General features: G+C 40.5%; 3 protein-coding genes across 4 annotated transcripts; 1 reads left to right on the top strand and 2 right to left on the bottom strand.

Moving 5' to 3' along the window:
• Window positions 1-94: 94 nt before the first annotated feature.
• Window positions 95-3,254, bottom strand: iah1 (isoamyl acetate hydrolyzing esterase 1 (putative)). 2 transcript variants are annotated; one of them, XM_067615166.1, is made up of 6 exons: window positions 3,104-3,254; window positions 2,933-2,985; window positions 2,630-2,781; window positions 1,417-1,578; window positions 1,202-1,323; window positions 95-451 (listed from the first exon to the last, which is right to left on the bottom strand). In XM_067615166.1, exons 1-6 carry the CDS (start codon window positions 3,164-3,166, stop codon window positions 275-277), a joined length of 729 nt encoding a protein of 242 aa, XP_067471267.1. In that variant the 5' UTR covers window positions 3,167-3,254; the 3' UTR covers window positions 95-274. The 2 variants fall into 2 exon arrangements, with proteins under 2 accessions (XP_067471267.1, XP_067471266.1); XM_067615165.1 differs by having other exon boundaries at window positions 1,202-1,578.
• Window positions 3,255-4,064: 810 nt separating this feature from the next.
• On the top strand, window positions 4,065-6,829 carry LOC137200389 (uncharacterized). The gene has a single exon (XM_067615164.1). The coding sequence runs from the start codon at window positions 4,149-4,151 to the stop codon at window positions 5,181-5,183; it is 1,035 nt and encodes a 344-aa protein (XP_067471265.1). The 5' UTR covers window positions 4,065-4,148; the 3' UTR covers window positions 5,184-6,829.
• Window positions 6,830-6,968: 139 nt separating this feature from the next.
• Window positions 6,969-13,917, bottom strand: LOC137200388 (cleavage and polyadenylation specificity factor subunit 3). Its single transcript, XM_067615163.1, has 18 exons — window positions 13,601-13,917; window positions 13,441-13,504; window positions 12,950-13,047; window positions 11,785-11,913; window positions 11,526-11,703; window positions 11,274-11,363; window positions 11,015-11,165; window positions 10,650-10,825; window positions 10,406-10,564; window positions 10,022-10,168; window positions 9,751-9,903; window positions 9,487-9,595; window positions 9,234-9,332; window positions 8,930-9,024; window positions 8,219-8,306; window positions 8,016-8,082; window positions 7,801-7,897; window positions 6,969-7,693 (listed from the first exon to the last, which is right to left on the bottom strand). Exons 1-18 carry the CDS (start codon window positions 13,669-13,671, stop codon window positions 7,592-7,594), a joined length of 2,073 nt encoding a protein of 690 aa, XP_067471264.1. The 5' UTR covers window positions 13,672-13,917; the 3' UTR covers window positions 6,969-7,591.
• Between the last annotated feature and the right edge of the window lie 134 nt (window positions 13,918-14,051).

Raw genomic sequence — 14,051 nt, 5'->3', positions numbered from 1 at the left:
CGTGTCGTATCAGATGAATGATGTGTATATTCATAATGTTTTTATGCTTATAATTTTTTTTTTAAGTCACATGCTTGCATTACTTACACTCCTCTCAAAATAAAGATCTTTATTGTGCATTTCAAATCTTGACATAAATGCAGTCCGGTGTACATACTGTCAGTTTACCAGGCAACACAGAAATGCTGGTGAGATATTTCATCTCCATTGAATGTCCAGCTCTGTTGGATCCTAAAGGAAAAATGTTTTCCATACAAATCCAACGTCCTCCTGTTCACTGGTCACAGAGCAGGCTGCTCTCTGGGCTCTTTCTGTCCACGTCTCCCCAGTAGGGCAGGATGAGAGGCAGGTCAACTACTCGCCTCTCCAGCAGCGCCCACAGGTGCTCGGTCACAAACTGGTTGCCCTTCTCTGAGAGATGCAGCCCATCAGAAAGGTAAAGTGTGTAATCCTGTGGAGCAGAGAACAACACAGGATTTTTAAAAGATAAAATATTCACACTTGTACTCCTTTAAGTATCATATATTAAAGATTGAGAATGAACCGTTACAAAGCTGCTACTTTTAGGGAATTGTTGAAAATGTCCTGGAAATTAGTAGGAAAGTTAGGGATCTATAAAATAAAGTAACTGAAATTATAGACATTAAGTTTAAAAAACAAAACAACAACATAATATGCTTATATATTGTTTAAACTACATGCTGAAAATAATGTTTTTTTTCTCTCTTCATATGTTGAGATGCATATGAATCCAACTATAAACCAGTTGAACCCCCCCCTGTTTTTCTTATAATTTGCACCACCCTTTTTGCAAAATGTCTAAATCTAACCCATACCTGCAAATTAGTGTAAAATTAAAGGAGCTGTAAAATAAATCATCATCATTCAGTATTCAATAATTTTATCAGCTGATTCAGAAACATAGAATTTGGATGAACTGCCTGTTTCATTCATGAGTTCAAAGTTTTCAAGGAGCTTTCCTGAAAGGAACTGTGTAATTTGGTACTAATTATAGAGGAAATGGAAATTTCCTGAAAAGAAAAAATTCAAGTAAATATTTATGTTTGCCTGTAGACAAAATTCACATTTCTTTCATGTTCAGCTGAAACTTTGCGGAAATAATTAAGAAATGACAGTTCTGTAAAATATCGCAATGTCCCTGTTTTCTGTATGAGGACTTCATGTTACAAGTGCTGCCCACCTGTCCGTCTCTCTGCATGAGGGTCCAGAGGTCTAGGACGTCTGTACCACACTGACCAGCTGCCTGGACACATGCCTGGGCATACTGTCCGGCTACAGAGTTGAGGCGATTGAGAGTACCTCCTGGAAGACATATAAAGAGGTATTCATGATCTTTGCAGGCCCGGATTGTAAAAAATAGTTCTATGCGACGATACAAGAACGAGAGAGTGTTACCTTTCAGGATACACTCCTTCTCCCAGGCTGGCTCGTGAATAGGAGGAGGGGTGATGAAAATAACTTTGTCAGCTGACACTCCAGCTGAAGCCAGGAGCTTGGAGATCTCCTTCAGGTTCTCTGAGTACTCCTGCAGAGAGATGTGTTGCTGAGGGTTCTTATCTGCACGACAGGAACAGATGGAAGGAGGCAAAATCAGAAAGGTATATTAGGAGGGAATGACAAATTCTTTGAGCAACTTTTTAGCGTGAAGCTGCTTTATTCAGCGTTTTTACTGGTTGTAATCACTGTGTATGACAGTCCGACATGCCCCCTTATTGGATATCACTTATTGATTGGACGCTGCAGCTGATCAGACTGATCTGATACATCACTGCAGTTTCATACCGAAGTGGAGACAGATTACAGATTAAATTTAAGTGTATCATTCCCAAGTTTTATGTTTATTTATATATTCATCATATAGTTAAAAATCTGTTAATTGTCGGTCTGATCAACAAAAGAACCATAAACAACTTTCTTCATTTATTAGAAAGATTTTTTTCACGATGTTATTTCCTCCATTAAACTGTTTCTTGCTGACAGACAGACTCTTCCTGACTTTAACTTTATCCATAATAACAGTTAAACACATTTATATATTACATCATTTATCGTCCTTTCCATTCAGTCACATGTGAGGCTGAAAATTCCTGAGTGTCGAGTTTGATATGAGTTACATCATTTCCATTTGCCCTGAAACATTTAGCCAAATACATATTTTCCAGTGTTCAGGAGACACCCTGATCATATTCTGGGTTATTGAATGATGAATTCACTATCAGGGTTATCAAAAAATACAGATGGAAATGATCAATAAATAGTATAAACGCATTCTGCGAGTAGAAATGGTTTCTACAGCTGTTAAAGCCGACTGACAGCTGATCCAGGTGTGATCAGCTGTCGCCGTCATCAGAAACGGACGTCGCTTCACGTGACGCTTCAGAGGAGAGGACGTCTCATGTCTCTTAAAACAAATTTCCTCGTTTCCTCTCTCCTCGCTTGATTTCCTTGCGTCTCTCCTTGCATCCACAGTGGGAGGGACTAAGACGCAAGGAAAAGACGCAAGTGAGGGAAACGTTGATGCAATTTAAGAGATTTGGGATGCACCCAGTGTTTGCAGCAGAATGCTTTATCAATACAGTGGGTGTACTTCCGGTCAGAGTAATTGTACCTTCCAGGGCACAGTCGTTGGCGCCAAAGAAGACAGTGACAGCTGCAATGTTGTTGTCTGCTGAGCTCTGACTGTTGATGAGACGAGGAAGAACAATTTTGGCCCATCTGGAGTTGTAGCCAGAAAGTCCTCTGTTCACAACGTCACACTTTCTGAGGGGAAATTAAATGCCGGGTTAAGATATTGGTCAAAGTTGCATGCAAGATACAAAATCACAGCCATGTGAATGTATAAAACTGAAGCACTTAAAGGAATTATATTAAAAATACGACTTAAGTCAAGAGACATTAGATGGGAACTGACCTTGCTAGTCTGTTGGCAATTTCTGAGCCCCACCCATTGGCTTGAAATGAAAACTGAAAGAAACACCATTAATACCATTAGCTCGCAAAATAACAGATAATGCGAATTAACGATAAGATAGCAGCGAACAAAATGCACAATATTGCAGTAGATCTCCATGCATGATCTTACCTGTGTGATTGAGTCGCCAAATAAAATCACTTTAGGCCAAATAACTGTTTTGTACTTGGACATGATTATGTTGCAGAAAACTAGTTGCAGTCGCAGTGGACTGTACTTCCGGTTGTGGGGGGAAGTGTTTCACCAAACTTCACAATAAAAGTCTTGACATTATGACTTTTCCATGAGAGATAACACCATGTAAGACATTTTTGTCCCTGGGTAGTAAGTGTTAATTCCTAAATGCTTATGCTTAAAAAGTCTAGAAAACGGCTGTTATTCCCTTAAAACGTTGCTTTTGTGACCAGGACAATGATATTTTGAAATATACCTATTTCCAATGGGAAAACTGGCAAATCTGCACGTTTTTATTCACATAAAGTCAGAAAAAACAACACATGAATCATAATTAACATGTATTTATACTAAAGTTAATCAAAAGTGACCACAAAAGATTAAAAAGTGAGTCGTTTTTCGACGTTTACAATTACACTATAAATCACTTCCACGAATCATCCCCCAAATATTGTCTCCCATCATCGTCATCATTAATAAATCAATCATCCGGTGATTCATACGTTGTTTTTTCTGACTTTAAGTGAATGAAAATGTGCAAATTCGCCCGTTTTCTCATTATTTATAAGTTTTCTTGCACCACTTAAAATCAAGAAGGTCTCGCGACCCCCCCCCCCCATGAAGCTTTGGCGACCCCTGGTGGAGGTCGGGACCACTAGTTTGGGAACCAATGTTGTAAACGCCATATTTTTCCCTCCACCTGCATTCCGCGAAGACCCGCCCTACTCTGCCTCTGATTGGCTAGTACTCGTTACCTTCGGTGGTTAGATTGGTTAGGTTTAGGCATGGGGAGTGAGATGATTGGGTTAGGGTAAGAATTTCGACGACAGACCCAATCAGAGGCAGAGTAGGGGCGGGTCTTCGCAGAATGCGGGTGGAGGAAAGAAATAACACTTCTTTGATGTTACTTTGTCATACGCACCGCTGAGAGGCGCTGCAGTTAGATCAGCTTGTTATATCAGCGTTCTTCGGCTCTGCGAACATGGCGGAGCTCAGGCTGCGTTTTGGCAAGGGAGCAAACGATATAGCGCACAAAATATGTCACCGTCACCTCCTGGAAACTCAATACAAACAAGGTAAATGTGCAACACACGCTTCGTCTCTACCTGCTGGGGTTGTGGCGGTTGACATTCAAAATGGCAGTCTGTGTGGAGCCGAAAACGCTGCAGAGGTGACCGTTGGAGCTCCACGGCACGGTTACACAAGGGTAAACGCGCCGCTCTGTGCCGGTAACAATGCATGGGGAAATGGCTTTGTCGCCGAATATGACAATTATATTGGACTTAAGAAAGAGTATTCACTTTCTAAAGAGATTCGCGTTCAAATTAGAGGAAGACTTTTCTCTCGGCACCGGTGTCAAGCCGAGTTTCGGAGGACTTTCTGCACGTCAAGGACTCCTCGTCGATACTTGTGGTGGAGACATGGACAGGTTGTTTTTATCAGGGCTTACACCGGGAATGGAGACCGCTCTGTGCCGCTTTACAAAACCAAAACAGGCTATTATGAAATTCTGGAGGTGTCACCCACCGCCACTCACGCCCAGATAAAAACAGCCTACTACAAGCAGTCCTTCATCTACCACCCGGACAGAAACTCCGGCAGCGACGAGGCCACTGTCCGCTTCTCGGACATCAACGAGGCCTACACCGTGCTGGGCAACAAGGGGCTGAGAAAGAGGTACGACCGGGGTCTGTTGAGTCTATCAGACCTCACTGCAACAGCTAAACCCTCCGCCAAGGACACCGCCGGGAGCCCGGCCAAGCAGCAAGCCGGGAGCCGGCGGTCTGCTGTGACTGCAGACAGCCGAGAAGGCGTCTTTGATTTCGACCAGTTCTTCAAGTCCCACTACAACGAGCAGCTGCAGAGACAGAGAGACATCCGAATCCGCAAAGAGGACATGATGAGGAAGAAACAGGAGACGATGGGCGAGAAGAAGCTGGGCAGGATGATGGAGGTGGGAGTCGGGGTGCTGTTGGCGATGGCCGTGGGAATATTAATAAGCTTAAAACGAGGGTGACGTGAGGAAGGATGGAGCACTGGACACTGATGCTGTTGGGGCCAAGGGCTGGGCAATATATCGATATTATATCGATATTGTGATATCTAGATATTATTGTCCTAGATTTTGGATATCATAATATGGCATAAGTATTGTCTTTTCCTGGTTTTAAAGGCTGCATTACAGTAAAGTGATGTAATTTTCTGAACTTACCAAACTGTTATAGTAGTTCTGTTATTTGCCTTTATCCACTTATTCATTATATCCACATTACTGGTGATTATTTATCATCAGTAATGCTCATCCCTACAATATTGTCGCAATATCGATATTGAGGTACTTGGTCAAAAATATCATATTTGATTTTGTCCATATCGCCCAGCCCTTTTGGGGCCCTTAAATCATCACCTTTCACATCCATGTTTAACTAAAACCCCTTCTTCTTCCCTGGAGACTTGAACAACTAAATGTCAGTGAAATCACAATGGATGACTCACCTTCATCCTTTCGGTCAGTGTGACAGTGCAATAGTGTAATTTGTTTATAGATCACATTGTTCTCATGCAAGCTGCTAACCAAAGATTTAGCTGTAATGTGCATTAGAGCTGCAACAGTTAGTCGATTTAATAGATAAGTTGATCAACAGAAAATTAATCAGCAACTATTTTGATAATCGAATAATCGCTTTAGTCATTTTTTAAAGCAAAAACACACCATAATACATGATGGTTAACTGCATATCTTAAGATTTTGGACTGCTGTTCAGATAAAACAAGACATCTGAAGTCATCATGTGCTCTAAGAAATTGTTTCCACAATTTTTTTTGACAAAAAGATTAATCAATAATAAAAATAATTGTTAGTTGCAGCTCTAATGCACATAAACCTGTAACGATTGCTCAGTTATTTGATTAGGAGATTATTGGCACCTTTTTTGGAAATCTTAAAGTAATTTTTGAAGCACAAATGGCAAACATTTGTCTGTGTTACTAAAATATTTTGACATTTTTGGACTGACACAGACAAAACAAGCAATTTGAAGACATCACCTTGGCTTTAGGAAACTGCAATTGGCATTTCTCACAATTTCAGGGCATTTCATTAAAATGATCAATTGCCACTGGAAATAACTGTTAATTGGAGCCCCACATGTGCATATGAGCAAGCATGTGCCACAGAACAAGTGCAATTTTTCTATGAACACAATATTCATTCGTTTTACTGTAAAACAAAAGGTTTGATATGTTACCAGTTTCTTTTTTTTTTGCACTGGTTTTAGCTTGGTGGTCCAGTCTCCTGTTGTTCAGTTTGTCAGTCACACTGTCAGCATTATGTCCTCACCGTGTCAGCATATTATGAGCATTTCATCACACGCTGACAGAGAAACCCTCAGTGGTTAACAACCTTTTTAGTGCAATAATTCAACTCCTTTTGGCTTTTATAAAGTCATCTGTCACACAGATTTCTTATTTTTATGGAAGCAAGTTTTGATTATGGTTGCACTGTTTCTTGGGAGACCATCAAACAGGAAATGTAAGGTTGTGGTGAGATGGTTCAGTTGAAGAATGTGCCTTTGATGATATTTATTGTAAAATCAGTAGTTATATTGTCCAGATATTTAACTAATAAATGACCTCTGAGCAGTGCTGTCAGAGCACAATGTGTGTGTCTTTTGTTAACATGCTTCATCAACCCGAGTCATCAACACAAACTGATTAAAAACATGCAAATAACCTAATTAAAAAAAAAAAATTCTGGCAACAGCTGATGAAATAAAGTAACTTAAGAGTCAACACACACAAATGTATGTAAAAGTTTTTATTTAAATGTTTTATTTACACTGAACACAAACATTTAGTGCATGAAATTCACAGTAAACGTCACAGATAAAAGTAAACATATCAGTGCATGTTAGTAGAGAACTTGAGTCAAACAAAACCTCCAGTGCATCAACACAAATACTGTTATTAAATAATATTAAAAACTCAAATAAAATTAAAAGTGCTTGCATATCAAAGACAACACTAAAAGCTATGGAAAAAACTACTTAGCTTATTTAATTTCTTCTCCTACACAGACTTTCCTTAATGTTGAGGCCTATCTTCAAATCCCATGATTTTGGTTTGGTTGCTGAGGCCGTTAGTTACAGTAAAGTTGGACCACAGAGACAGACAGCAAGATCTTTTTCAATTACGATCTAAATAATGAACATAGATCAACCATCTGTACTATTCTCATTTCTCTTGTCAAATTTATTTTGGATAAAACAATGACTTGTGCACAAATCCAAGTTGCTTATTCCCTTAAATCAAGCCCCTTAAAAATATTTTTAGCATTTGTATCTGCAGTGATCAAGTCTCCAACCCTCTTTAGGTCAAAGGTTAACTGTAAGTGGTTATGAACGCTGCAGTCGTGTCTGCACACATTCAGATGACGGGGTTGAGGGCGTCATAGAGCCGCTGCACCGCCAGCTCCACCATCTCTCTCAGGGAGTCGTCCTCGGTGCAGTCGTCCTCGCAGCACACCGACTGGTGAGGGGAGAAGAGGCCGGTGAGAAAGACCCAAAACAACAACAGTCGCACCAAATACCTGACACCGTCCTGTGTCTTAGTATAACAGGCTGAAAGCTTCTCACCCTCGTTTCCAGGCAGATGTGAACCGTCTTCCCATCTACCGTCACAGAGATGTTTTTACCATCACTGAAATCCACAAATTCCTCTCCAAACATGTCCCTAAAGACAGAGGACAGAGAATATATTACAGTATACCCACCAAACACTGTGATCCATGTTTACAACGTTATAAACAAGTGAATAAACTGTAGATATAAAAAGCTTGGGTAGCACTCACTGCAACATGACCTCTAGTCGTGCTTGGAAGACGTCCATGTCCATAATGGCGCTCTGGGTCTCCATGACTGTTAATAAAACACAAATTTAATCACATTCGATCAAGACGTCATAGAACCTTTCTAGTATTTCAATTTCAGTGATGGTCAAAGAAAAAATATAAATAAAATACAAGAAAAGATGTTCATAGTTTCATGTTCCAACCTTTCTGAGCCTTCGGGTTGGACTGAACTTCCAACACTACAGTGGTGACAGCGTCAGCATACATGTCATTCAGAGGATTCGCAATCCACTGAAACAGAAAAAAGGGTGGTTGAGTTGACTGAAACTTTTATAGAAAGCAGAGTATCCACAATGTACAGCACCTATAGAAAATCATCAAACCCTGTCAAAATCCTTACCTTTAGTTACCGTGGAATTTAAAACATTAAACTTTTTCCAGCTGTATTTATGAATAAAAAAGGATATAGACAGCACACCTAGTTTACTTTTTTGTAATTGCCACACGGACGTTTTGAGCAAGACGCCTTTCTTCAGTGTGTGTTCTGGCAATTTGTGCAATCAACACAGGTAGGATAAATTATAGATATCCACAACTGGCACAAAAGGTCCATCCCAGCAGAGGGAGCTACAAACATATAACGTAGATTCATGACTCATTATAGAAATACAATAATAAACAAAAAGCAAAAACGAGTTCTGTTCAGTTCATAAGAAACAAGCAAATAAAATCACCTTATTCATGAAGAAGATTCTTGACATAAAGCAAATCATAGAGAATTATATTCAATTCATAAGAAACAAGAGAATTAAATCTCCTCATTCAACCCATTGGGAATGAGGGTATTTACATACATACTTATTGCATAAATGCTTAGCAGGACAACAGCTGGTTGAAATTGCCTTCGCTCTTACCTCCAGCAGCACCATGCCCACTTCATGGATCAGAGTGATGCTTTTAAAGATCCTCAAAGTGTTTTTCTCGGTTCCATCCAGTTCCTCCACGTCACCTGAGACAGAGAAAAAAAACGGCAGCACTCTGTATGAGGTGAACTCAACTATAAACATACATTTGTAAAAGTGCACATGCATATAATACCAGTCAAAAGTTTGGACACACTTTCTGATTCAAATGTGAAGGTGTGTCCAAACTTTTATGTATGTGCTGTTAAATGCTTGGTCACTCAACGCACACACACAAATATAGAGGTCCTCTTACCAGTGAGGTTCCTCAGATGGCACACAAGCAGCGAGTAAGGTCCAGTGAAGGGGATGGCCTGGGTCTGTTTCACTGTGCTCATGGCCAACTCCGTGTATGCTGCAATACAGACACATCGGCTCAGCAACAAATCTCTGAACAGATTCACACCAGCAGCTCCGTTTCTGATTTGTTGATGACCCTTTTCATTTTAGTCCCTGGTGGTACTTTGCTGCAGGTGGCGAGAGGATTTGAGGAATTGAAGGCTACTCACTAGACAGGTCTGATGGATTGAGGATGTGGTAGTTGAAGTTCTTCTTCACCAGTATGCCTGACACCCTCTGACCCTGAGCACACTTCTTATCCGCCAGAGAACCCATCACCTGAGCAGAGGAGCAGAATCCACTTTTAATGAGTGGATTTGTGTTTTAAGATGACAAAACTAACTCGACCTGACATTGTTAAGCAGGCAGGGAGCTTAAAAAGTCTCATATAGACAAGAAAAAAATTGACAGAGGAAAACAGGCAGTTCACTGACCTTGGCTAGTTTCTCTCCTCTGAAGTTGAGGGTGACAGCTTCTGTGTTGCGAGGGTTGTGGACTTCGATGTGAACCTGGTCATTATCCTCGTACTCCCTGATCAACGCAGCCTTCAGACGGGCCATCTCATTCTGCTCCCCGTGGACCAAGATCTGAGGATGACATGCGGACGAGAGAGCCGCGGAGGATTAAAGCTTTTGTCATTTACAACTGACCTGACTGTTAGGTACAGAGAACACACAATTTTAAACTTTTTATTTTTCCTCGTACCACGTGCGGAGGTTTTAGAGCCCTGATGAACTCGCTGGTCTGCTGGTAGTCCGTGTGGGCGGAGAAGGAGATGTAGTCCACCGACATCTTCAGCTGCAGCTTCTGCCCTGACATGGTAGTGATCTCCTCTGGTTCAGACATGATATGCTGTAGAACGTACACATTAACCACAGTGATTTGAATTCATATATCATTATTATTATTATTTGTAAACATTTACTGCCTCAACAGACACATCGGATTCAAGTGTAGATGAGCAGAAAATCTGAATAAGTAACAACGCTTCTATCCCAGAAGATAAATCAGCTTGTTGATTTTTTCTCGCTGTAATAATTCCTCCTGTTCATACTGGACTTTAAAAAGCGAGTCCTGTTGTGCTCTGACCTTGGCCAGCGTGCCCTCCACACAGTATCCAGCGATAATGACTCCATTCCTCTTGTCAGTGCACCAGCTTTCAAAGAGCTCCCTGGAGAGGCCACTCTGCATCATACCCGGGGACGCCATCACCACACTGGGGCCGATATCATCGAAGTGATCCATGCTCTGGAGAGGACAGACGCCACATTTAGATGATGAAGCCTAAATTTATAAAACAGCGTGGGTGTCTGGGTCTGTAGCAGCTCTCCACCTTGAGGTTGCTGATGTGCTTGAAGACAAAAGGGTTGTTGATATTGATGGCCTTGCGGATCTTGTCGTTCATTGCGTTGACATAGGTCTGGTACACGGCCATGCACTTCTTGGCCAGGGATGAAGCATAATAGATGGGGATGTCATGGAGCTCAGGGTGGTTCTGCCAATACTCGTCTACAGGGGGACATGAAACACAACCTCACAGCTTCCTCTCATCTCCTCATGATTGAATGAAGACAAAATGTTAAAACAAGTGTAATACAATGCAAATATGTGGCACTTTTCCATGACAGAAGATCAAAACTCTTAGATGGGATGGGAGAATTTGGAGACTAACAATGTTGTTCAGTGGTGTTTTCTCACCCAGGATGAGCAGCAGCTCCTGGGCCCGTCCCAAGGCGAACACAGGGATTAAACAGCGACCTTCTCTGTTGACAATGTCGTGTACTGTGTTACAGAAGCGAGCCTCACGCTCCTCCCTCTTCTCGTGGATGTGCGTGCCGTAGGTCGACTCCTGCCGAAAGAATAGCAGGATTCATCGTGTTGTGATCACATTAAGATCCATTAAAAGTAGTGTTTAATGTGAATTCTTTAATGTAAACATGGTGCACTTTTGGCGTACTATGATTAAGATGTCAGGTTTGACACTGGGGATCTCAGCTGCCATCAGATGCCTGTCTTCTTGTCGGGAGAAGTCTCCTGTGTACAGCAGCTTTGGAGGGAAAAAAATGGAGGAAGTACATCTTAGCAATGCACACACATGAAAAACAGACAGATATTAGACTTTATGAATGAACGACAGGGATCTCTGAAACAGAAAATGTCGTTATAAATACAACAAATCAGAGTGTCCAGTAATTACAGGACTCGTTACCTTGACTCCCGCTATTTCAATCATGAACATGGCAGCTCCCAGCACATGACCGGCGTGGTAGCACCAGAACTTGATTCCCGCCACCTCCTTGACCTCGTGAAAGTTGATGGTCTCAATCTTATCCATGCTCTCTTCCAGGTCAGTCTCAGTGTACAGCATGTCATCTGCAGAAATGTTGCTGCAATATATCGAAACGGTGAGTGAATAGCAAGAGAGTTACATCACAATTCAGCCAATGAGACGATTGCTTCTTCCCAACCTGACTTTGACGTAGTCTGACAGTAGCCAGCGGTAGATGGCCTTAGTGGCATGAGTCATGAAGGTCCGGCCTTTGAAGCTGGTCTTCTGGAGGAACCAGGGTAGAGCTCCACAGTGATCCAGGTGGAAACTGGCAAGAGGACAGATACATCAATATCAAGTTAAACATCCTTTCAGTTATCATGATCTTGCACATAAATCACTTTGATAAGCAGAATAAAAGCACAAGAATTTGTCTCAGTGATGTTGAAGCAGGAACATAATACAGATGTGTTGAAAGACCTTTAACATGAGGGCTTGTCTGATAAATTGTCCAATAGTAGCTTATTGCAGATACATTGATATGTAGATCAATAAATATAATATTCTTTTATGATATTATAATTTAAAAATGAAATAAAGAAATTAAGGGAACAAATATCCAAAGCATTTGTTTATGTTATGTAGTTGTGTAAAAACTAAAAGTATTGATATTGGTATCAGCCTTAAAAAACCAGTAAGGATCAGGCTACATTCCTCACATAGACAGTACCATAGACCAGCTACATACAGTACAGAACTCAGCTTCCAGGCTTTTAACCAGAGTAAACAGGTTTGAGCACCATCACCCTGGTTTTAGCCTCTTTACACTGGCTTCCAGTATGTTCTATAATTGATTTCAAGGTTCTTTTAATTACTTACAAGGCCCTAAATGGTCTGACTCCTCATTATATCTCAGAGCTTTTATCCACGTATGACCCTGCTCACACTTTGAGATCCTCAGGCAGGAGTCTTCTATCTGTTCGCGACTCTCGCCTGAAGACTAAGGGGAACAGAGCTTTTGAAATTAGAGCTCCGAGGCTCTGGAACACCCTGCCCGAAGAAATAAAGTAGGATGAGTCAATGGCCTCTTTAAAATCTAAAATCCGTCCCTGATTTTACTTGATTCTAGTTTTATTCTGTTTTATGGGTTTTTCTATTTTTAATTACTGTCAGGCTGTCTTTTTTTTGTTGTTTGCTTTGTGTTTATATTCTTTTATTGCTTTGTGTTTTTATGTGAAGCACTTTGTAACTGTTTTGACAAGTGCTATATAAATAAAGATATTCTTTTTCTTCTTCTTCTTCTTCTTCTTCTTCTTCTTATTATTATTATTAATAAAACATAGAAGAGATAAGGCAGTACTTACTGGCTGATGAGCAGCAGGTCTATCTCTGCAGGGTCAATCAAGTCTATGTAGGGGAGAGCATCCATTCCCTCCAGGCCAGGGTGGATGCCACAGTCCAGCTGCCAAACACAAAGTCAGAACACAGAACTACATGTTATACTATACTACATATACAGTATATACTATATATATATATATATATATATATATATATATATATATATATATATATACACATACACACATACATATACATACATATACATATCTCTCTCTCTCTCTCTCTCTCTCTCTCTCTCTCTATATATATATATATACACATATATACATATATACATATATATATAAAGAAAATACACCATAATCTTATAATTATTCCTGCTCACCATAAATTGATTATTATAGTAGTTGCAGATATGTTACTGGGTCAAGCAATATTATAATACTCTAGTCAGGCAGGTACATAAGCATTTTATCTGTTAACCTTCATCACCCAAGAATCAATTATTCACCATGATTTTCCTTCCTTTGAACTCCAGGATGATGCATGACCTCCCAACCTCCTGACCAGCACCCCTGGGAGATGTAATAAATCAACATGTAAGCTAGCATTTGTTAATATTATGGTTATGTTATAGAAACTGACTATAAAAACGATTGAATTGAACTCACAGCGGACGGATGAGGAGCTGGTCACTCTCCTCTGCGGGGACGATCACCTCTATTTTGCGTTTTGTAGCCATGTGGACTAAATATTACAGGTGCATTGTTAAATATTAAAATTAAATTTGCTCATAATAATAATACTGTGGTGGTTGAATGAATGAGAGGGGCGGCCTCTCTTGGAAACGGCTAACTTCCGGTGGTGTACCAAAATACCGCCGATCAGAATCAAAGGCGTTGACAAAAGTTCCGAGACAGACGTTGGTCGGTTTTTGAATAAAATGATATTAAATAAATGAAATAAAACTCAATATTTACAGTCATAAATACATAAAAAGTAGTCTGACAATGTATGTAACCTCAAGTTGTGCACACAATTATCCACAGTCCTACTCCTGTCGGTTTAATATTCAACTTTAGAGAGAGCGTTACTTTTTTGGGGGGGTTGAGTAACAGCTGC

This window comes from Thunnus thynnus, chromosome 16 (genome assembly GCF_963924715.1).
Source record: "Thunnus thynnus chromosome 16, fThuThy2.1, whole genome shotgun sequence".
In the NCBI taxonomy this organism is placed as follows: Eukaryota; Metazoa; Chordata; class Actinopteri; order Scombriformes; family Scombridae; genus Thunnus; species Thunnus thynnus.
This window is presented reverse-complemented; position numbering and strand designations above follow the sequence as displayed.